We start from the raw sequence: 23,672 nt of genomic DNA on the forward strand, positions 1-23,672 counted from the left end.
TAGCTGGCTTCCCAGGCACGCCTCTGAAACCTGATTCCATCCATTGGCGTCGCCGTTGATTGGCTTCCTGCCCTCCACGGGTGACGGACTTCCCCCTTCCGCCGGTGGAGGTCCCTGCTACGGCACTGGGACGGATTTCGGCCGTCCCGCCGTGCCGTACTATATCACTGACACGCGTCGTTACCTTCCCTTCCGTCAGGGCCATCTCCGCTCCCCTGTAATGTTCGTCTCTCGGACAGTGCGCCCGTCCCTCACCCCTCTGACAACGTGTAGTCTCTCCGCCCCTCTGACAGCATCCGTCTGCCCCCTTTTGACAGTGTCCGTCTCCACCCTCTGGTAGTGTCCGTCCTCCACACCCCTGACAGTGTCCGTCCCCCACCCCCCTGAGTGTCCGTCCCTCACCCCTCTGGCAGTGTCCGTCTTCACCCCTCTGGTGACAGTGTCCGTCCCCGCCCCCAGCCGAGCTGCGCTGACCGGACTGTGCTGCGCTGAGTGGGCCGCCGTCCGGCGCTGACCGGCGCTGAGCGGACAGCTGACTATCCCGCCGTGTAGCCATGCTGGGCACCCTGCTGCTAGTGCTGCTCTGTGTGCTGCTGGGCGTCGTGCTCACGCTGGTCGTGCAGTACTATGTGCTGGAAAACTACTTCGAGAGCCTACCCATTGTCGGGCCCACCGACAAGCCGACCGTCACGCAGCCGCGTCTGCCCGAGGTGAGTGGGTGACCCGGGCCGCCGGCCGTGTGTGGAGACCCTGTGTCAGCGGGCAGGTGTTGATCCTGCGGATGGAGTTGTCTGAGTGGCGGATTGAGCTGTCTCAGCCGTGATAAAAGCGAGTGTACGCCGGCGGCTCGGCCTAAACCTCAGCCATCGGCGTTAGTCTGTCGCCAGTGGGACGTGAAATGTCAGACGACGTTACAGGCATGGCTGCAGGCGCGGTTTTTCCGACAGGACGAGCGACGGTTTTGCTTCATGTGCGATGTCAGAGCTTTAAATAATAGCACTGCACGACCACAGTGTTTATATTATTTTCATGTAAATGAATATGAACTATTGGCATATAGTTCGTTCGAAGTGTGTGTACTTTACCAAATGTTGTTACAATGTATTTTTATCTGGAAAAATAACTTATGAAAATAATTGTGATACCTGGAAGCTCTAAAATAGGGCATCCAAAGTCCGGAGCAGTTGGTAATTATAAGGCCGGTTGAGGCTCGGCCCATTAGTTGACCAAAGTTGCCCGGAGAGCTGCGGGTTCTCACCCAGACCAGTACAGTCGCTCGGCGCCACTCGCTGACTCTCCCATTATCTGACCGTGCCGAGTGTCGATACCAACCACCGGGGGCGGCGGAGGCGGTAATCGACTGCTGCCCAGTCTTTGAATCGTTCCAGGGAGCTCACAGGCTATTTGTAGCCCTGCATATAGGCGGATTCAGGGAGAGTTCGCGCGGCAGCTGCAGTCTGACACCCACAGTCCCACAGCAGCACATTCACATTATTCACAGCTTCACTGCACTCCAGATATTTCAATCTGAAAATATTCAGATATGTTGCATAATATGCGGTTCTATTAAAAGGCGGATCTAGACTAGACACCCCCATTTACTGGATGGTTCCACACTGCTGATAACTTCTTAGCAGAGTCGGCAAAGCCCCAACGCAAACATGCGATCTCGCCACATGTATTAGCTCACACGCTGCTGTGGGCAGATAAATCCACATTCCACGTCCTATTGTCATGCATTGAGGTCTTTTATTGATGTGTTCGTTGCCTGTCTGGGTGAATGGACAGAGCGATTCATCGATGACTTATTTAAGATAAGTATGTCACTTTTTACGGCCTAACTATGTGTGTTCATTGAGGCCTTTTTGATATTGCATAATTGCTTTGCTAATTTGCGCCTTAGTTCTGTTGGCATTTCTTTTTTCATTTGCAAATTAAGACTACACTATCAACTGCTTTGATCTGACTCCCCACTGCACCTCACGCGTCAATCGTCATCCTGATCCTGACCGTGTGGTCCCCGCTGCACGCTATCGGCCTAAGGCTGACAATAGCCTCTCTGACCGCCCCAGGAGCTGGCTGACGAGGTGCGCAAGGAGACCTACCAGCGGAAGGAGACGTGTCTGGCCATCAACCTGCTGGTGCAGATGTTGTTCGGCGACCTGGTGCACACGCCGCGCCTCCGGCTCTGGGTCCTCAACAAGATCCACCTGGAGTTCCAGGAGCTGATGGCGCGCACCAGCGTCGGCAAGCTCTTCCACAACATCAGGGTGAGGCGCCGGACCGGGAGTCTGATGTGCCGCCGGGAGTCTGATCACTGAGAAATCGGTGGGGGTTGCTGTTACTAGTCGGTCATAATTTGTTACGGGAGTTTTATGGAGTTTTATTGGGCTGAAATTGGTGCAGGTAATCAGATTTCGCACGGAAGTTTAAGTCGACTAATACTCGAGAAGGTCTGATGTACTTGAGTCGCGGATCCATCTTCCCCGAACTGTGTCGTTTTTGCACGGCTCTGTGTAATGGAGTGGCGGACCGGTTGGTCCCGCCTCCCTCGGCTCACAGCTGGGGCGGGTGAATTATTTACCGCCGGCCTGCTAATGGGACTGAGACACGGTCCCGTGCGCCTCTGTTCTAATCCAAACACTCCCTCCTCCGGGTGCCCTAACTTTGTTACCGGCTGAGAGAGCGTATCCTCGTGTTTTTTTTTATGTGTCAAGCGGTTTTCCTAACGGGTAGCGATTGTTCTCAAATCACTACGCGTTTAATATTCTATCCTTTGAATAAATAACCTGCCTGGGATATTATACATGCTAAGAAAGACGGTAGGGTAAGGGCGGGTAAGAGTACGCGGGCGATAAGAGTACGCATCAGCTGTTTCGGTTGCTTAGCAACGCGGGTTTGTCGAGTTCATGAAGTCAGACATGAAGCCACCAGTACGTGCATGTCACCAACGGAACGTGGGCGTTGAGCGGCGACGCTGTTGAGTTTAAGGCGATGAATATTATTTTCGAGCGTTATGATATTATTATGATATGGTACAATAATTTTGATACTTGGCAGTTGAGATAAGGTACATTTCCGTGATTGTTGTGGGAAACTTGTGAGGTTATCTGGGGAAATACTGTACAGTGCAATATTATGTTTGCGAAGTTTTGCACAACGTTTCGGGGTTGTTTTGTGCGCGAATTGCATGTACGGTAAGAGGACGCACTGTTCAGGAGGGTAAGAGTACGCAGAATTATACATTAAATCGAATATACAGAAATATAGAATTATTAATCTTTCGCTCAATGACGTTTGTTTTGTAGGTATATCATCAAATGGAGCACTGTGATGCAGATGCGTACCCGAAATTCTTCCAAATACGAGTTATTCTCCTTTTTGATCGTGCATTTTTTTTACGAAACACACGACATGATTATTTCCTGATTTATAGACTTGAAAGATTTATTTTATGTTTTTCTTTTTGGATACTAGAATTAACTTAAACGCCTTCTGAGTTTGAAGTTAAGCATTTGGACAGTGCAAGCTGCATAGGTGTGTGTTCATATGCTTGCGTACTCCACCCGCCTGGCGTGCGTACTCTTACACACCCCATATGGTAAGAGTACGCAAGTGCAACGGTTCAGAAAATGTCAGTTTTAGACCACTTCCATTTACGCTGAAGGATCGTTGCCCCATGGGTTGATGGCTAATTCAATGAACTTTAATATTCCCTATTTGCGATTTCTTTCCTTCAAATATTAAACAAATGAGAGCAAGAAATCCACTAAGTGCGTACTCTTATACGACTTCACCCTATCCCTTCTATGGATGTTGCGCTGCTGCCCCGAACCGTCTGCCTTATTGATCATAGGCATGATAAATACGAGACCTCAGATTGGTGACATTTCCGTTAATCTCTGTCCAGTTCCGATCAACGACTGCCGCCGCCGTCCGTCGGTTTCCACGTGCCCTTACGTAACCCACCCCTCCGCCGGCAGATCAACGAGCTGGACCTGGGCGGTCAGATGCCCGTGTTCAAGAGCGTGACGACGCAGTACGTGTCGCTGCACCCGGTCACCCAGACCATCGAGCAGCTGGACCTCAAAGTGGACGTCGAATACAACGGCGGCCTCAAGCTCAGCATCCTGGCCGACATCGTCCTCAGCCGCAAGGGCTTCGTCTTCCTCAAAAGTGGGTGTGCGGAGCTGTGGGGTCAGTCAGTCATGGTGGAAGTTCACCTCTTCCCAGTCACTCATACTGGACTTCTGTTGGCTGATATTTGCCGTTCCGTATGACTGCATTTAATGACATCAATGCTCATATGACTTCACTCGAGGTAGCGCGAACAACTGTCAAGTTCTGTATCATCAAGTGTCACCTTTTCGGAAGCACATCTGCTCAGTGTATTTTATCATCAATGCCATTTAACTTTTCGCAGTCGTAGCCGTCGGGAACTAACCATATCTACACTGTAGCGCCCCACGCCTCTCCGAGTGAGCTGACGGCTGTGTCCCGTTCGGCAGTTAACCGTCTGTCGGGTCAGGTGCTGTTGCGCTTCTGCCGGCGCCCGTTCTCCCACTGGGCGTACAGCTTCATCGGCGACCCGACCATCGAGGTGGAGGCCGAGAGTCAGTTCCAGGGCCGGCCGCTGCCGCGCGTCACCGCCGTCATCGTGCGGCAGGTCAGTCCGGGGGGGGGGGCGTCACCGCCGTCATCGTCCGGCAGGTCAGTCGGGGGGGGGGGGGGGCGTCATCGCCGTCATCGTGCGGCAGGTCAGTCCGGGGGGGGGGGGGGGCGTCACCGTCGTCATGGTACGGCAGGTCAGTCGAGGGGCCAATCGGATGTTATTGATATCAGAGTACGAAGGTCAGGGGGTTCAGCAGATTGTTACACTGGTCCTTCCTGGGTCAGATAGACTCATTTGAGCTCGCTCAGGGTCAGGCGCAGGCCCCACAGTGTCGACTCATGGGACCAGGCCATCAGAGGGTGTTATCTAATTGCACAGTGGCGGCTGAGGGTCATGTGGAGTAGCAACGGTCAAAGGATGGGATCATCAAAGACTGTGTCACGGTGACACGGCGGGGAAATTTGATGGACCGAGTCTGCAATGGTGGTGGGAGGCTGGCTGGAGCTCTGGCGGTATTCCGGGAATCAAAAGTAAGGCGCAGCCGTTTAGTTAAGATGTGTGAAAATCATAAACGCAGTCGGGCTATTTATCAAAGCGTTCCATCGGCGTGCTTTAGTTGAGACAAGTGCCTCCGTAAGTCGATTTTAGCTATGTAAACCTGGTTCATGGGTCAGTGCTGTACCAGATCAATACTTCACTGGCGCGTGGGCGGGCTGGGAGACTCGCTAACAAAAATACTCGCGAACAAAAATAGCTGAACTCAGCGGCTCGACGGCAGCCTGCCTGATATTTATGTTTTACCATAGTCTGCACTGAATTTTTAGTCGGCTCAGCTTTTCGTTCGTTAATTCCACGGGACCTTGACGTCACAGCCCCCTCCCCGCTCGGTCCTCAGATAAAGCGTACGCTGCTCACAGCCCCTTCCCCCGCTCGGTCCTCAGATAAAGCACACGCCGCTCACAGCCCCTTCCCCCGTTCTTTCCTCAGATAAAGCGCACTCTGCGTAAGCGACACACGCTGCCCAACTACAAGCTGCGCTACAAGCCTTTCTTCACGTCCCGGCTGCAGCAGCTGTCGCCGGAGCCGCCGGAGACGCCGCCGGGAGGCCAGCTGGAGGTGACACTGAAACGGCTCTCCCGGCTGCGGCCCAGCGGGCAGCTGTCGCACGTCTACTGCCGGCTGGCCGTGGGTAGGTGCCCGGGGGACGGGGAACATGGGATGGTGATGGAATAAGGGAATGCGGTGGGGCTGATTCAGGCTATCCATCAGCTGACTCCACAGCAGCCGGCGGCGCGGGTGAAAATCATGGGCGAAACCGGAGATTATGCAACACTCATGTTGCTCTCACCCACTTACTGGACAGCTCGGCAACAAAGCCTGAATCGTTGCCCTGCCCTGTCGCTGCACTCGGCCAAGCGGCACTTGTGCGGACGAGCGGGGAGGCTTGTGCAATGTTCATTCTCGGGTGATACAGTAAATCTGCCGGCCCCGGGCTGCGGCGGCTGGTCACTCTGTCGGGCCGTAAACTGGCGGCGGACAGACGTTGTCCAGCCCACAGGAGACCCAGCGGCACCCATTTAGGCTGTGTCACGGGCCGGCGGGACCGTGTGAACTTCACCTGATGAATGTCACACGCCGCACCGGGCTGGGGGTACCGGGCGCAAGGCTGCTCTGTTAATTATTTACCGCCATCACGGTCATTGTGGTGGGACGTGTGTTTCGCAGCTTTGCCCGGCGCTTCTGACTGCATTTTTTCACCAGTTGCCCACATATCAGTTAGAAAATCATTGTGAACCCATGACGGGCACTTCCCATGCCGCTAGTGACCGTCATCCCAGCGTCGCGCTGGTCCCTGGTTGACTATAGTGACTGCTCATGACTTATCACCACTCATTGACCCCTCTCCTTTTCCGCAGGCTCTGAGCCGCTGCTTCTGGACACGTCGCACGTGCAGGGGACTCTAACCCATCCCTCGTCTTTCTGCAGGCTCTGAGCCGCTGCTACTGGGCATGTCTCACATGCAGTGGACCCTAACCCATCCCCCCCCCGTCCTTACCCTGCAGGTTCTGAGCCGCTCCTTCTGGACACGTCTCACGTGCAGTGGTCTCTAACACCCTCCCTCCTCTCCTTTTCCGCAGGTTCTGAGCCGCTGCTACTGGACACGTCTCACGTGCAGTGGACCCAGGAGTCGATCCCGGTGCCGGCCCACCCGGGCCTGGCAGTCGGCCTGCTCGTGCGAGACACCTTCGTCATGGAGAAACAGTGCAACTGCATCACCGTGTTCATAGTGGTGCACAACGCGCCCGCCTACAAGGCAGGCCTCAAAGGTGGGTGGTGTGTACTGCCGGCTGTGGTGGCTGCAGTTTTATGTGTGCGGTGATAGAGTAAAATCCATGAGGTGAGGCATTGCAGTTGAAGTCTGATAGCTTGGAGAGTTCAGGGTAAAATGTCTTGGTAGTATTTAGTGGGCGAGGGTTTTGCTGGGCGTGGTTTTCAGTTGGGTTGATTTACAGTTAGAAGTAAGTCTTATGCGCTGTTGTATGCGGGTGACGGCGGGCAGATCTGTGTACCGTTTGTCGTATTTGATGTGTTCCCGCTGCAGCTGTGTGCTAGTTGACGGCTGGTAGATCGTTATGCCGTTTGTGGAGTTTGATCTGTCTTCGTGTGACTGGTGGTGGTTCCGCGGGTTCGACTGTAAGACTGCTGCCGGGTGGCTGCTTGTGCCAGTGTCAGTGGACCGGCTACGTGCCATTAGGTATCTCCGGTGACTGGGTAGGGTATTGTTTGGAGGCAGTGTGTGCCGTGCGTGTGCATGACCGCGCTGACCCGGTGGGGTACTGTCCAGAGGCCGTGTGTGGCCGGTCCTGTGCTGTGACCGCGCTGTGCCGCTCGCTGCAGCCGGCGACATTGTCGACTCGGTGGACGGAGAGCCGGTGCGGGACCTGGCCACGGCCAACCGACTGCTGCGGCAGCCGCACCGCGACATCACCGTGCGCGTGCTGCGCATGACAGAGACCAAGTTCAGCTCCGTACGTAATGGCGCGCGCCGCCGCGGGGGTCCCGGGATGTGCCCTGGATATTTTTTTTTTTTTTTATAAATTTAGTCCGAATCTTTTGATGGGAAGGATTCACAAGGACAGAGCTACCGCTAAGCGAAGCTTGTTGCGGTGCCCCTGCCCTCTACCCTCCGATATCGAACAATCTTTTCCACATTTTGATGTTTTTTAACGGCATTCACTATTCCAGTAAATTTCCTTTCAAATGAAATCAGACTGTTCAGCTACAACCCCATTATTAAGAATTCGGGTAGGTCAGCGTTTGGTCTGTTGTTAGAGTGGTCGTATATCGCTCAGCGTTCCAGTATGTCAATTACGTTGAAATATCTGTCACTTCCTTCCATGACAGCTGTGCTCGCGGTATTAGCCCAACTACCACCTGCCCTGCCTCTGACCGTCTGTCTGCCGTTCCCGGTTCCAGCGGCGGGCGGCCACCGTGTCCAGCTCTCGGCCCGCCACGCGGCCGCCGCCGCCGACCCCGGAGCGGCGGCTGCACAGCTCCGTCTCCGAGTCGGTGCTGACCGACGACTCGCCGGTGCGCCGGCGCCGCGGCACGCGCAGCGTCTGCGGTCCCAGCTCAGGTAGGCCGCTGGTGGCCGCCGCCGCCGCCGCCTCCTGGGCCGGCTGGGTGCGGCTCGGCCCGGCCGCCCGCGCCGCTGGACGCTGCGGGCGGCCGCACCTCTGCCGCGCGGAGGGCGAGTGGACAGAGACGCGACGGGAGCTCTCAGAGCCGCGCCGTGAGCTCACAGAGCCGCGCCGGGAGCTCACAGAGGTCGGGGCGGAGGCGGGCGGTGAGCTGGCCTCTCCGGAGGAAGGTAGGACTGTCTGAGGCGCTGAGCGCACGGCCACTGAGTGAGGACACACGGACTAACCGCCCGGCACGCGGGCCGCGGACAGGTCACCGCCGCGGCCTCGGACTGGTGGCCGACGGAGGCTGGGATCGGTTCGTACCTATTTATGCTGGATTTTCATACGGGAGGGCGATTATGCATATCATTTGCGGCTATGGATTGGTCGGACTATTACATAAACATCGCATCATATGAACGCGGATACTGCTCTGGAAAGAATTCGCGTGCCTTTTCTGAATGATACAGGACATTTATGAGACGCTTGCAAGAGAAAGGGAAGGCGTTGGGCATTGCTCGAGATTGTTATGAGATTGCCGTTTTTCTGTAGGGTTTACACGTGTATTCCTGGTATTCGATTTGTAATGAGGCATGCGGACGTCGTGTGCGGTTCCCAATATTCAGGAGTTTCTTCGCTTTCTTCCTTTTCTGTCGGGATTGTTTTCTGGCATTGTTTAGCTTGGGTGTCACAACTGAGGTTCTCTTTCTATTTCCCGTTCTCTTTCTTTAGGGATGTTTTGTGTGTGACGTGCATGCCAACTCATTCCGTTCAGGGTTGGCAGGAGTGCATATATAGACTAGTAAGACTTTAAGAAAATAATTACCTTCTCCATCACAACTTGCGCAGACTTCATACACAAACATTTTTCGGAGCATTCCCTTGCTTGGTTTCGCTTTGCTACGGCATCACGTAGTAAAGTCGGATGTTTGTCGCGTTGATCGCTGTAACCTCTCCCCTTATTGTGCCTGTTATTCTCGTTAAGAACCGACCGTCTGATGGTGCGCCCCCGTTTCCAGTCGGGGACCGGGAGGACAGCAGCTCCGAAATCAGCCTACCCGCCGCCATACAAAACTGCATCTCCGACCAGGAGAAGGCCACCAAACTGGTTCGATGGAATGAGGTCAGTGTATACTTATTTGCCCTTAGATCCAGTGACTGCTTGCCGGTGGTCTGTGTTCACATAACCAGGTGATGTAATATATTGGACGCCGGTCCACGATGTCCTGTCAACCGCTAGTTACTCAGTTGAGGGCTGAATCTTGTCAGATGCTGAGCGAAACGCTGTTTCCGCAGTGTGATCAAATCCGATAATGTGGCGCCAACATTATACAGATTCTGTTTGAGATAAGAGGCTCGATGTTCCTCGACTGATGCTTCTGCCGCCCGTCGCACCGCACCCCACTCCTGCTATATATGTTTTCCTCGGAAATCGGCGCTCCTGCTTCAGTCCGTCGTATCCATCCTAAGGATACTTGAATCCTCTCCTCTGCACCTCAACCCCTTTGGACTGGACGGGTAACTTCATCCCATACTGGTAGCTCCAACCCAGGAGCAGGCCCGTAGGCGGGTGCGGTGACCGTAACGGGGCTGGGTGGCCTGTCCACGTGATGGGCTCAGCCCCGCCGGAGCACCAGGGTGCCCGCCCAGACCAATGTCTCCCTCTAATTTCTATCATCCTTCCAACATTGAAATGGTCTCGTTAGACAGAAAAAGCCTAATCCAACAAAACACAACAAACAACCAGCGCTGCTGATTGACATTGCCGTTGTTATTCACCACTTCATCCTCCTCGCCTTCCCCTCTCTGTCAGGACTCGCTGTTGACCCCCCCTCTCTCTCTCTCTCTCTCTCTCTCTCTCTCTCTCTCTCTCTCTCTCTCTCTCTCTCTCTCTCTCTCTCTCTCTCTCTCTCTCTCTCTTTCTCTCTCTCTCTCCCTACCTGTAGGACCCGGTGTTGACCTACCTCTCTCACCCCTCGCCCTGCCATGCCTCTGTGTTGACCCCTCCCCCTCCCTCAGGACCCGGTGTTCAACGAGTCGTTCCAGTTCGCCATCGGCCCGCCGCACCGGTACCTCAACATCAGCGTGCTGGGTGTGCCGGAGCAGCCGTCAGCCGGCTCCGGCGGGGACGGCGCGGCCGCCGCCGGCCAGGACGTGCTGCTGGCGCGGCTGAGCGTGCCGCTGTCGGACGTGGTGACCGCCTGCCGGCTGACCGCCATGGGCCACCACGTGGAGACGTGCCGTCTGCTGCCGCCGTCGACGGCCGCCGTCAGGGAGTGAGTAAAGGGTGGGGGACGGCTGGGGAAGGGAGGAGGGACCGCCGTCAGTGAGTGAGTGACACTGGGGGACGGCTGGGGAAGGGAGGAGGGACCGCCGTCAGGGAGTGAGTAAAGGCTGGGAAGAAGGGGGAGGGGCCGCCGTCAGGGAGTGAGTAAAGGCTGGGGGACGGCTGGGGAAGGGAGGAGGGACCGCCGTCAGGGAGTGAGTAAAGGCTGGGGAGAGGGAGGAAGGAGGGAGGGGCCGCCGTCAGGGAGTGAGTCCGGCTGGGGAGAGGGAGGGAGGGAGGGGCCGCCGTCAGGGAGTGAGTAAAGGCTGGGGAGAGGGGGAGGGAGAGAGGGACCGCCGTCAGGGAGTGAGTAAAGGCTGGGGAGAGGGAGGAGGGAGGGAGGGATCGCCGTCGACGGCCGCCGTCAGGGAGTGAGTCACACTGGGGGACGGCTGGGGGGGGGGACCGCCGTCAGGGAGTGAGTCCGACCGCGCGGCGCTGGGGAGGGAGAGGGGGAGAGAGAGAGAGAGAGAGAGAGAGAGAGAGAGAGAGAGAGAGAGAGAGAGAGAGAGAGAGAGAGAGAGAGAGAGAGAGAGAGAGAGAGAGAGAGGGAGAGGGAGAGAGGGACCGCCGTCTGGCGCTGGGGAGAGGGACCTGTTAGGGAGTGAGTCGCGCTGGGGAGAAGGACCTGTTAGGGAGTGAGTCGCGCTGGGGAGAAGGACCTGTTAGGGAGTGAGTCGCGCTGGGGAGAAGGACCGATGGCAGGGAGTGAGTCCGGCTGGGCAGAGGGACCTGTCAGGCAGTGAGTCCGACTGGGGAGAGGGAGGGAAGGACCGCCGTCTGCTGATGGGGAGTAGGGAGTGAGTCCGGCTCGGGAGAGGGACGGCCGTCGGGGCCTGAGTGTGACCGCGCCTGGCTGGAGAGACAAAACGAAGCATAAACTGAAGGCTGACCGCGGTCGTTGGTTCGCCATTTGGACCAATTATGTGCAAAGTTCCCTCTGAGCAGCCCCCCCCCCTCCCTCTCCGTCAGGGTGGACCACGAGCTGTCGGTGTTCAACGCGTTCGAGCCGACGTTCTGTTTCGGCGACTGCCTGCTGTCGTTTGTGTTCGGGGCCGGCGCGGCCGACGCGGGCAGCGACGGCGACTCGTTGGCCGAGGAGGACGCCTCCGCCGTCACCTTGGAGAGGATGGAGGTGGAGGAGTCGGACCCGGAGGACGACGACGAGCCGCTGGAGATCCGCGTCGGACACAAGTTCGCCAGGATGAGGTTCACCGCCTCCACAGAGTGCGACTTTTGCAAACGGAAGGTACCGCTGCGGGTGACCGGGTGGGCTGGAGCTCTGTGGGGGGGGGGGGGGGGGCCTGGGGGGAGGATTTTCGATTGGTGATGATATGTTCAGCTCATTTTGTGAGATGATGTTTTTCGTACTCCAGCGTAGATGGGTAGCCATACGGCTGCCACGGTTGACAGTGATGACATCAGTCATCTATAAAAACAACACCTAAGAATGTTCAGCTCATTTATTTAACGGGATTATTCAGCATTCAGCACTGAATGTGTCAGTTGACGGGTCTGTCAATGGCAACGGGCCCGTTTCGACGGGTGACGGCCTAACGGGTCCAATGGGAAACGGGCTTCAGTGTTTATCGTTTGGTACAGTAGCTGCGTCTGCTTTCAAACGAACGGAACTCCGGCTCCGCGGCCAGTTTGAGACGGGGTTGATAGCGCGCCGCTTGCTGTCCCTTCCCCCTATATCGGTTCTGTTGACGATGTGTTATTTTTGTTTGCAGATCTGGCTGAAGGACGCGTTTCAGTGCTCTGCCTGCATGATGACCTGTCACAAGCGGTGCATCTCTCGCTGTCAGAGCCAGACCACCTGCCAGGTGAGACAGGCCACATCTGTCGGTGTCACGCCGTTACTTATCCCCGACAGCGGCGCCGCTGGGAACCCTTTGAGCTGGAGCTGTGAATTGTCCGGTGCTCTGTTAACCGTGCCGAGCGGACGGCTGAGCTGATGGACCCGTGGCTGACCAAATGGCCCGCTGCCGCGTCAGGTGGAGCTGAACCGCGGCTGGCGAGACTCCATCTCGGACAGTCACGTGCCAGAGATCGTCACCAGCTCTGAGGACGCCGCGGAGCCCTCCGACAAGAAGGTAGGCCACTATATAGCGGCCGGCCGCGCCGCGCCGCGTGGGGTAGTTGTTGGCATGCCGCGCAGACGCTCACCGGAGGGGGTAGCTCGGCTTGGGTAGCTCTCTAGGGGTGCATGTTCGACCACTGCCGTGTCTAGCGGCGGGTAGCTGGGGAATTCGGCGCTGTGTGGACTCTGACGCGCTATTACAGGCTCCGCCGCCGCCGAGAGTGCGGTCTGACTGCGGCCGCGCCGGGCTGGTTTCAGACGGCCCGCCGGCCGCGGCGCAGGGTGGCGGGCCGCGCGCGCCGGCGGGTGCGCCGGCTGGTGGCGGCGGTGAAGGTGCTGACCGGGGCTCGGAAGGTGAGGTGGCGCCTGTACAGACCGTCCGCCCCCAGCCACTAACAGCTCAGCCGGGTCGCCAGCAGACGGCCGAGACGGCTGCGACTGTACAGCGGCTGTACAGCTCTGACTGAGCGTTACGTGGGCTTCCGTCTCCCTCGTCCGTAATCGTTCCCAGGATGGCTACTGAGAATTTTCGAGTGTGAAGCCGGCGCGCTTGTGAAAAGCGCTTTATGTCCACTTGCGTCCGGGCAGTTTTTCATGCATAAACCGTGTACGATTTCCCTGCTACTGAACCTGAACGTACCTGCAAAAGAGTGACTACTGTGAATTTTCCCTGTGAAGTGTTTCAAAGATTGTCACTAGCTTGTTTCTCTAGCCCGTCGTGTGTAGTGTTTACCGAATAAGTAGTGTTGTTGGGGCATTTGTGGGGTATCTGATTGTCTGATGCCTGTAGCATGTATTGGCATGGTTGACAGGGGCTGTAGGGAGGCCGCATTCGCATAGGTTGATCGAATTGTCTGGGAGTGCTGACATTGTATGATGTTGCTTGGGAAGTGCTTTATTCGAAATCTATCCACCTGACCCCCGGCAACCAATAACCTGTCTTCCACCCGAAAAACAGTTTCCGATGCTCTTGCCTTCCCAGCAGTCAGCGCTATTGAAAAAGAGGTCTATGGTTGAAATTATCATCCCACACTCTTCATAAACAACAGTCGCACGGGGCTACCTCTCAAGCCATATGCCTGGATGAAAATTACAGTGACTGGCACTGCTGCGTTACAAAAGCTTTACGAGCTGGAGGAATGGCCTGTTCATTCTTAAAATCACCATGTGAATTCAAAATAGTGATCATGCTTGCATCAATGCGGCAAATACGAAACAGCGAATATCAATTTAACTTTAACCCTCGCCGGCCGAGGGGGGAGGGGGGGGGGGCGGGTGCCGCCGCCCCCCCCCCCCCCATAGGGTTTTTTTCGCGATAGCTCCGAACACGCTGGCGATAGAGAGCTGAAACTTGGCATACCTGACCTTTGATCCAAGCCGGATCTTTTGACACCAACCGCATTTTTGGGTCAGGTCAGGTCACTGACCTATGACGTCATAAGTGAACCTCTGCACGGTCTTCAGATGTCGCAACTTCGCAACGCCCTCACTGCCAGAGGAGATGTCACAGGGAAATGAAACTTGCAGGATCTAGTATCCATTATGAGTCCCACAACTTGTATATCTCGGATTTTTCTTAAAGGTCATATGAGGTCAGGTCATTTTCGTGACCTCACCATTATAAGTCAATGGGGAAAAATGAAAACTGCTATTCTGGCGCCGGGAGCGATCTCCAACTATCTTAAGTACACAGAATCGTGATTTGATGCACTCCTTGCAAGGTTAGATGCGTCACTTTTGCAATGTTGACCTTGCGTGACGTCATTTATGACGTCATCAAGGTCATATTAGTTTTTCGTCAATAACTCTTGATCAAATTGAGCTAGCGAGTTGGGAAAGCCACCAATGGACTCAGGAGGGCCTGCCGAATCGAATGATATGCTACATGACCTCTTTCGACCAATTTCGTGACCTGGGGGTGCTGACCTGACCTTGACCTGAGGTCAACACCCCAAGTTGACCTGACCCGGACAAAAAATATATCATTCGACGCGCCTGAGCGAGGCGAACACGATGCTGCCGAAATCGGCGCTCTGCAGCCGTTTTTTGCGAAGTTATTCACCAAAAACTGAACCGTACCTTGGGGCACTTGACCTGACCTCAGAGGTCACCGGTTGACCTAGGATCTTAAAATCGGGTACCAATCTCTGCGTCTCGTAACGGCACACACGGTCGTTTTTTTCCGCGACGCGCTAGCTCCACCAGGGGCGAAACGGCGAGGGGGGTCGTACCCGCCCCCCCCCCCTCGGCCGGCGCGTATGTAGAAAACCAATAGGTCCGGCGAGGGTTAAAACATTACCATTTGTTTTAAATCCAGATGATACCCTTCTGACGTTCTATCCAGTCCGGACCCAGTGCCCATCCTTTCCCATAGATCCGTGTCTAAGTACCACCCGGGGCAGTAGTGTCGTCAGCTGTGCACGGGGCCGGGCCGCCGCCCGCCCGCCGGGGACTAACCGCTCTGGTCTGACAGCGCCGGCGGCGGCTCAACACTCTGATGGCCACGCTGGGCTCCGCCGGCCTGAAGCGGACGGGCTCGGCACAGAACCTGGCGCCGCCCTCTGCCGGCCTACAGCGCGGCCTGTCCGCCAGCCTGCCGCCGTCACCGCAGCGCTCACCGGCGGCCAGCAGGAAGGTAGGAGCCAGCGCCGGGGGTACCGTCTCGCCCTGCGCGGGGGCGCGGGAGGTAAACAGTGACTGTGGCCGAGGGTGGCACGGGGAAGGTCGGACGTGTTTGGTGTGTTAGAAGTTGTTGACGACAGATCGGTAAACTGATGAGTAGTTTCAGAGTATTTCTGTTGGACTGGTCGGGGTTATTTTGAAGGCATCCATTGTCTTCCCCGACTGCTGACGCGCCTGCTGTTGATTGTAGTGAATTGTTTAGTGTACTCGTATTCGGGCCTTTAAAATAGCAATACTATTTACAGCGGGTATTTTAACGATAAAGTTCTCAGTGCGCAACCACCACAACGTAGTAGCTGAGTTTGTTGGGGAGAAGCTAAAAACCAGTTTTAGAGACACCACGTTACCCGCCGACGGCGCCGCTCTTCCCAGAGAATATACTCTGGCCGCGTCAGTTGGCCGCTCCTACCCAAGGCCGGAAGTGCGGCCTCTCACCGGAGTTGAACCCGCGTCGGGCGCGGTCCGTGAGTGCCCGTGTGTGTTACTGTAGCTTCTTGGGGAGTGCCGTCGAGTGTCCCGGTGTGTCTGGCCCGGTGGTGGGGAAACACCGTCCTGTCTGGAGCGTGGCTTGTCTCTGTGGGTAACCCTGTCCTGTCTGGGTGACGGCTGTCTCAGTGTTAAATCGTTTGCGTCTCAAACTGGTTCTATCGAGACGTGAATTGCCTACTTGTTTCTCTAGTGACGGTCTCTCGTTAATTGTGCGACGTTGCATATATCCTTATGGCTTCGTTTTTTGTCCTAAGCATGGTTTTGAAAGGTTTTGCCTTTGTGCTGTTTTCCTCTCATTTCATGTTTTGTCTTCGGTTTTATAATTCATTATATTTTTACCTTTCATGGTATTTTCGGAATTAACTTCCGTTACTCTCCTTCTGTTCTTCTTCCGCTGCAAATAACATTTCAGTCGTTCCCCGATTGACTAATACGCCCTCCCCAACCCTTGGGTAACCTCCCCACCCTCTTCCCTGCCCTCAGAGCTCTAACGGCGGGCGCCGGTGACCTCCCCTCCCTCCCCCCCCCCCCCGCCACATCCACAGAGCTGTCTGACGGCGGGCGCCGCTGATCCCCCTCTCCCTCCCTCTCCCCGTCCCCACAGAGCTCCCTGACGGCGGGCTCGCCGTTTGCGGCCGGCGCCGGTGACCTCCCACCCCCCTCCCCTCTGCAGAGCTCGCTGACGGCGGGCTCGCCGTTCGCGGCCGGCGCCGGCGGCGAGTGTGACAGTGACGAAGAGCTGGACGTGGCGCTCTCCAACATGCAGAGCTGCGCCAACAACGAGAACCTGGTGCTGGCGGCGCGCGAGCTCGGCTGCCAGCTCTACTGCGAGATGGAGCCGGCCGCCCGCCGAGACAGACTCGAGAACATGGTACGGAGCGGGCGGGATAATCGGAACTGGGGTACAGGGAGGCCGACAGCCGCGACCAACTCGAAAACGTGGTACGGGACGGGCAAATTGTACGAGAGGGAATAGCTAATGTGTTATGACTCAACAATGTGTTGACGGGACTGGCTAGGTAGCGGAAATTCGCCACGTCAAAATACTGAAAAAAGAGACATTGACACGACGGTATCGGGACGGACATGCAATTAACCGTCTAAGAGTGTGCGCAATTTGAATGTCGTCTCTGACTCTACTAAGCAAATGTCGGATAATATGATTTAGGTGTGCCGTGTGACCCAGGAGGTCCGTGAGGAATTCCTGCGAAATTCGATAGGCCATGAACTTTATCGTAATTTCATCATGGGCGCTCGAGCCTGCCTTACGGTCGCAGCGGGCACGTAATCAGCTATTTTCACCGTGCAGTGGCTGACACCCGATTCCCCGGCCATCACTCGCGAGTGGCAGCGGCAGCGATGGGCCGCGCGCGTCCGCTGGTTCGCAGCGCCGCCGCCAGGGGCTCCCGGAGCGCTGGCGGCGTGCCAGGGAGCGCCGGCCGAGCGCGGCTCACGGGCGGTCCGACCCGTCCACCGGCACGCGCCGCTTGCAACAGAGACGGTCTCCTTAGTTAGAGCGTCTGACATGACCCGGATCCCCGCTATGTGCTCCCATTCCCCTTGTCGAGCTCAGACTTCCCATTGTACCCACTCGGATGCGTATCATTGTTAAATATCCTTAAAGGTAGTGTGCCACCTTTGAAAGATTTCCCATTTTATTTTTCCTAGGATAAGAAGCTTCTGTTTTTACCTAATATCGCAAAAAAAAATCAAAAATGGGCCTGGAATAGTGCCTTTTTCGCCTAAAATTTTATCGGTTTTTAGATATGTATAACAACTGTAGTGGGCTCACCTGCAAACAGGCGTCGGGCAACAATCGCGAATGCGGCGCACTTGTGACAATAAGCAAAGGTCATTATAGTGTTACGACCATACGACGTACGGGAATGAGTTATCAGCTGTCTAATCGTAGACAACACAATGTCGAGCCTTAAACTGTAAGCCCGTATTGGTATTGTTTCTTTTATTTGGCTGTCGAACATTATTTATGGTTTGAAATATGATTTTATGTAAAATAATTGATATGAAAAAGCCGTCTTATAAGTTATGACCCCATTTCACCACACGCAAGTGGCAGAAATGACAATGATCAGCTGACGCATTTTTCTTGGCCGAAGTCAGAGCGCGCGGCCCGACGCACCACGCGTATTTGGAAATTCCGACCTCGACGAGCATCAGAAGCCACCTAACAGGCGTGTTCGAAACCGCAGGAGATGATGATGAACGGGTTTATCGAAACTTGATTGGATGAGCATATCGGTAATAGCGATTTCAGTGTGTGCATTTATTGTTCATAGTGGTGTGAAATGTGGTTGGGGTACGACCGACAACCCGTCGGGGCGAATTTCGCACTGGGGTACTCAAAATTTGAAGAATTTAAGACGTTTCCATGAGTTTTGAAGGTATGGATAAGTTCTAAAAATCCGGTTCTCCTTATCTGGGCCATTAACTCCATACGGTCCAAGAAAGCTGGCACACTACCTTTAACCACGGTAACAGAGCAGAAGAGTTTGGTTGAGATAATGAAGTTTTGGCTCAGTCCCTGACAGACTTGTGATCAGCTCAGTTGAGCCGGCTCAAAAATCAGCTCAGCTCATGAGCCGGCTCAACATTTTGCCAAATTGTTGAGCTGTGAGCTGAACCGGCTCAGTAATGCATTGAGCTGAGCTGCTGTCTGAGCTGAGCTGAATGAGCTTGAGCTGAGCTGAGCTGAGCTGAGCGAGCTGAGCTGAGCTGAGCTGAGCTGAGCGAGCTGAGCTGAGCTGAGCTGAGCTGAGCTGAGCGAGCTGAGCTGATTGAGCTGAGCTGAGCTGAGCGAGCTGAGCTGATTGAGCTGAGCTGAGCTGAGCTGAGCTGAGCTGATTGAGCTGAGCTGAGCTGAGCTGATTGAGCTGAGCTGAGCGAGCTGAGCTGAGCTGATTGAGCTGAGCTGATTTAGCTGAGCTGAGCTGATCCAGTTCTAATTCTTTTCAGTTCATGCTTGGAAATTAACTCAGGCTTTGATGCTACAGCTATGAGCTAGCTATGGAGTGAGCAATTACACTGCCTTCGTGATCGCACTTAAAAATATCAAAACTCTAAAGAAATCAATAGTAATCACTAATCAAGCTTAATTTCTTTCACCCATATTGCATGGAAATTGGAAGACCAGGGTCTTGGCCAATTTACAGGCTAATACAGCCAGTCTCAAGTTTCAAGTCTGACTGCAAGATGAATACCTACTGTCAGGCTTTGATGCTTCGCAATCGCCTTGACACTCTGCTCCACAATGTACATACAATTCAGCATTCTTCACTTTGTTATTTAAGCAGTTATTTAAATTCATTTTATCAATAAGGGTTCTTACCTCTGCATAAAATATTAACAATTAGGAATTAGCAAATAAAGTTCCTCTTCGTTGGTTGAATGTGGGCTAAGCAACCATATCCTATTGAAAGTGGGGTGGGGCAGAGGCGCTAACTGGAACTCTCACCTTCTGATGTCCATTATATGGGAAAAGCTCTCTTATTCACACGCCGACTATGAATTCTAATAGTGTTGACATTGCCTTGGTTGAGATCAGAGGGCTGTTCACGGGCCCTGTGTGCGGTCGGACCGCACACAGCCTCGAAGCTCCGCCCACTTCGTCCCTACGTCGGCATTCCGTCACCGCACACAGCGACCGCTGTGGCCGGTCGGGACTGGCCACAGCGGACCGTCCACCGCATGCAGCCGTGACGTCAGAACCGCCTACCCATCCCCTACCCCCACGCCTGCTGGACGCACCGCACACACCGCACGCAGCAGTGTGCGGTGCCCTTGAACACCCCTCAGGGTGGTGTTATAGGTTTCACTGATAACAGCACGCTGCTATCACACGTGTCAGATGGGGTTTCCATGGAGATATAAACAAACTCTCTTATCTCCAAGTTCCAACACTACCCCAAAATGTAACGTCAGCTCCTGGCAGGGTGCCAAGAGCGGATGGCGGCGTGGGGGTGCTGCTCTCGGCCGTGAAACACCGCCTAGTTGAGATGATTCCATGACGTTTTTTTCGTCTAGAAGATTTTCGTCGGACAATTTTTCGTCCGCAGATTCTCGTCCGACTTTTTTCGTCTCGCATTTTTTTTCGTCTGTACATTTTTTCGTCCGTGCATTTTTTCGTCGGTACATTTTTCTGAGCGGAAACTGAGCTGAGCTGAATTGAGCGGAAACTGAGCTGAGCTGAGCGGAAACTGAGCTGAGCTGAGCTGAGCGGAAACTGAGCTGAGCTGAGCTGAGCTGAGCGGAAACTGAACTGAGCTGAGCGGAAACTGAGCTGAGCTGAGCTGAGCGGAAACTGAGCTGAGCTGAGCTGAGCGGAAACTGAGCTGAGCTGAGCTGAGCGTGAGCGGAGCGCAGCCGGTTTGAGCGGAACGTGAGCTGAGCTGAGCCGCGTTAAACTGAGCGGGAGCTGAGCGGGAGCGGATAAGACGGAGTTGAGCTGAGCGAGCTCACTTTTTTCTTGAGCTGTCACAAGTCTGGTCCCTGAAATAACATACCGAAACTCTCGCAAAACTATCGACATAGGAAGACAAATCAAATTATGCTAGACATTCCTGTTAATATGTAATTGTGAACAAAGAGGGTGCATATCCCAAACAAAATTTAATTCGACGTCACTCAACATTTTAAAGCCCGTCGTTTATGACCTATGGCCGGGCTAACATCCACCGTATGTCTGTGTCACTGTCGACAGCTGTCGAAGCTGCAGGCGGATCTATGTAGACTGTCTCCGCTAACCCCTGTATGTCTGTCTGTGTGTGCCGACAGGTGTCGAAGCTGCAGGCGGAGCTGGACTCTGAGGAGAGTCGCCGCCAGGAGTTGCTGCGCGCTGACCGGCAGGCCGACGGGCCCACCACGCACACGCGCTGCGCCCTGCTGCTCGCCCAATCCGACGAGAAGACCAAGATGCTCGGCATCCTGATGGTCTACTACAACGCCGGGCTGCGCGACGCGCTGGCGGCCGCGCCACCGGCCTGACCGGGGCCCGCCGGCGGCCGCGCGGGCGGCGCGGCGCCGCCGGACAGCTCGTGACCACACGGGCCGCTCACCTGTGTCGGCCACTGCAGCGGAGGTGTCCGGCTGTCTCTGGTTACTGTGTTATAGCCGGGTCAGACGGCGCAGCTCGACCAGCCCTTCACTCCGCGCTGAGGGCGTGAGATCGGTGGTCAGCTGTGGAGCCCGCCGGTCAGCTGTGGCCCAAACCCGGGAGGTGGGCGGTCCGGCCTCTGAAGCTGACAGAGCGCAGTAATTAATAGCCACCAGCGAGTGTTTTCCGTCGTCTCCAGTCAGCTACGGTACTGGAGTCCCATCGACCGCAGCTGCCAGCGATGTCAATAGGACTGCGACTGCAGTAACCTGGTTTTCAAGACAGCTACGCCAACACAGTGAGGTCTGCTCAGTGTGTGGCTCTCAATGATCTGGTGTGACAGGATAGTTCCGGAATATTTCGGTACTTCTGGTCCGCTACTAGCTCTCTCCATCTCCTCTCGCGCTCTCTCCGTTCGCCTGTGATATCTCTCGGTCTGCCATGAGGACGCTGGTGCGCGCTCCCGGGGAGGTCGGATGCTCCGGCCGGGGCCGGCTGGCCGCGGGTTGTTCGCGGTGCAACTGTGCATATCGGCCGACAGACTGTGAGACGAACGCTGTGCTTTAGCTGTGAGAGCCAGGCCGCTGCAGAGACGGCCCCGTCTTCGGAGACTATCAGTGACCTTTAGGGGGTTTCGTGGGTTCGTATGATGTTTAGGGCATGTGTTCAGTGGTTTGGTGTCGATCCAGTGAGCTTTCTGAGGGGTCTGCGGCCGCCCCTAACACCGGCCCGATATCGTTTCGGTGGTGCGACAATCTGTTGTTTACTCCTGGTGTGTTGCCATGTCATCTCTAAGGTAGTTACTTACGAGTAGATTGGTCACAACGTTCAGCTTTTTTCTCGATGTGCCGGATCTAGGCGGTTTGCTGGTGTAGCTAGTCCATGTGTCAGTTGTCATCGAATTGGTACATTCCTTCCAGTGTTGTTCCCATTGTCATCGCTTGCATTGAATCATCGGTGTCTGGTCCATTATTCTCGCATCCTCCGCTGTTCTTGGAACATGTCTGACCGTTCTACCGTTCGGCCGGCGCGTCTCGCTCTGCCGGTCCGCTCCACTCCAGTCCGCGTGTGTTTGTGACTGGTAGGTCCTCCGGCGGCGCTGCAGAGATCCCCGTCCCCCCGTGGCAGCCCAGCCCCGCCGCCGGGCCGGGCGGAGCCGCTATCACTCGCCGGTGCGTGTGGAAACTTCAGAGAGTGGTCGCTAACGCGTGTGTGCTGTGACTAATGTGTGACATGTCTACTCAGTGTGTTCTCCCGCGGGCAGAGCTCGTGGCCCATAGTGCAACAAGATATTGCATTTATAGTCGCTTTATTTTGATGCTTGTATTCGGTGGTGTTGCCTAATATGTATCATTATTATTTGTTGTCTTGATGAAGTATGTATGTGATGACAATGTGAGATTATAATTGACAAACAATTTGCTAACTATAGTGGAATTACTTATGTGGGGCTCTAACTATAATGGCATAATGCATTATGTTATGATCTGAATGAAGAGTATGATGTGTTCTGGCGTTCTGGCTTAGTTAATTGGTTTTCAACGAAAGTGCTTTTCAACTTTGTGCCGTTTTTGTATGTGCGTATTTGAAGGTGCTGAGTCCTTGAACTTGTGCCCAGATACTTAATCTCTACTTACTATGTTAGGAAACATTTTATGACGGTCGCTTACGCCGTATATTTGATCAGAGGTGTTCATTCAGGTAGTGTTGAAACGTTTCCCCCTCGATGGGGATGCAGTTTCTTTATGCTAATTTTCCATTGGTTGTGGCATATTACTGTTCTGAACCTGTACTGGGAGATCTATGAAAAACAACATAATATCAAGTGATTTGTGTTTGGTAGTGCGGAGTACCGACCAAATCCTCATAATACACAATGCGGAAAAAGAATATTCGTTATTATTTTGGCAGCGTGGCCTTCGAGTTTAACTATTTACTATACCTATTACCCCCTATTATCCTACCGCGAATGCAACTCACCGATCTCAGATTTTCACGATAGAAATAAGAAAAAAAAAAACATTATAATCCAGTCGAGCTGTCTAGGGAACCTGCACAACGGCGAGAGAGAGAGAGAGAGGGAGAGAGAGCTTTCGGTATGAACATTGATTACTGAATACTGAGGAGTCTGCGAGTCACCTCGATTAGTGGTCAAATGTCTAGAAAGTAATGAATGGAGAAACCTGATGGCCCGATGGTATGCGCATAGCCATAGTTCATACCTATCACGATGGATGAGCACGAGCATTGAGCACAAGGTAAATACATAAGCATGGATTATTATGTTGATCAAGACAGCCCATATTCAGCCCAGATTCAGCCCGGATTCAGCCCAGATTCGGGACACCTCTGATCAAGCTGAAACTCGCACACAATGTAGGCCATGACATGCCCAATCCACAGTCCAAGTCATTCGGTGGCATTCCCAGCCGTTTGACCTAGAGAGGTCAGCAAAGGTCACGTGGCCCAAATTTGCACAGCAGATTGTGGCCCACCCAGTAGAGCTAGAGCGCTAAAAATGGCACCAATCGACTCGTCAGCATCTAATCTTACTTTCCCAACACTCATTTGACCTCTCAAGGTCATGCGATGACCTAAGGTCATTTGTGGGCTATGTCGAAAATACACTTGCACAGCAGTTTTCGAGTAGATGGATTGACCGAATTCCAAATCAAAGCACATCATCG

General features: G+C 54.6%; 1 protein-coding gene across 1 annotated transcript; it reads left to right on the forward strand.

Moving 5' to 3' along the window:
* The first annotated feature begins 491 nt into the window (after positions 1-491).
* LOC122389749 (PDZ domain-containing protein 8-like) lies at positions 492-20,876 on the forward strand. The gene is made up of 16 exons (XM_043382073.1): positions 492-710; positions 2,073-2,270; positions 3,984-4,176; positions 4,509-4,666; positions 5,600-5,801; positions 6,751-6,939; positions 7,511-7,641; positions 8,090-8,249; positions 9,315-9,418; positions 10,315-10,571; positions 11,594-11,870; positions 12,355-12,447; positions 12,619-12,717; positions 15,178-15,339; positions 16,549-16,746; positions 20,667-20,876. The coding sequence occupies exons 1-16, from the start codon at positions 555-557 to the stop codon at positions 20,874-20,876; spliced, it is 2,787 nt and encodes a 928-aa protein (XP_043238008.1). The 5' UTR covers positions 492-554.
* Positions 20,877-23,672: the final 2,796 nt, after the last annotated feature.

The sequence above is a fragment of the Amphibalanus amphitrite genome, unplaced genomic scaffold, assembly GCF_019059575.1.
Source record: "Amphibalanus amphitrite isolate SeventyFive unplaced genomic scaffold, NRLGWU_Aamphi_draft 000370F_arrow, whole genome shotgun sequence".
Lineage (NCBI taxonomy): Eukaryota > Metazoa > Arthropoda > Thecostraca > Balanomorpha > Balanidae > Amphibalanus > Amphibalanus amphitrite.

Excerpts from the sequence above, each read along its gene's own strand:
- LOC122389749 (XM_043382073.1), top strand. The coding sequence starts at position 555 with ATGCTGGGCACCCTGCTGCTAGTGCTGCTCTGTGTGCTGCTGGGCGTC. Across the intron at positions 711-2,072 it reads CGCAGCCGCGTCTGCCCGAG|GAGCTGGCTGACGAGGTGCG; the intron begins GTGAGTGGGTGA and ends TGACCGCCCCAG. Across the intron at positions 6,940-7,510 it reads CTACAAGGCAGGCCTCAAAG|CCGGCGACATTGTCGACTCG; the intron begins GTGGGTGGTGTG and ends CGCTCGCTGCAG.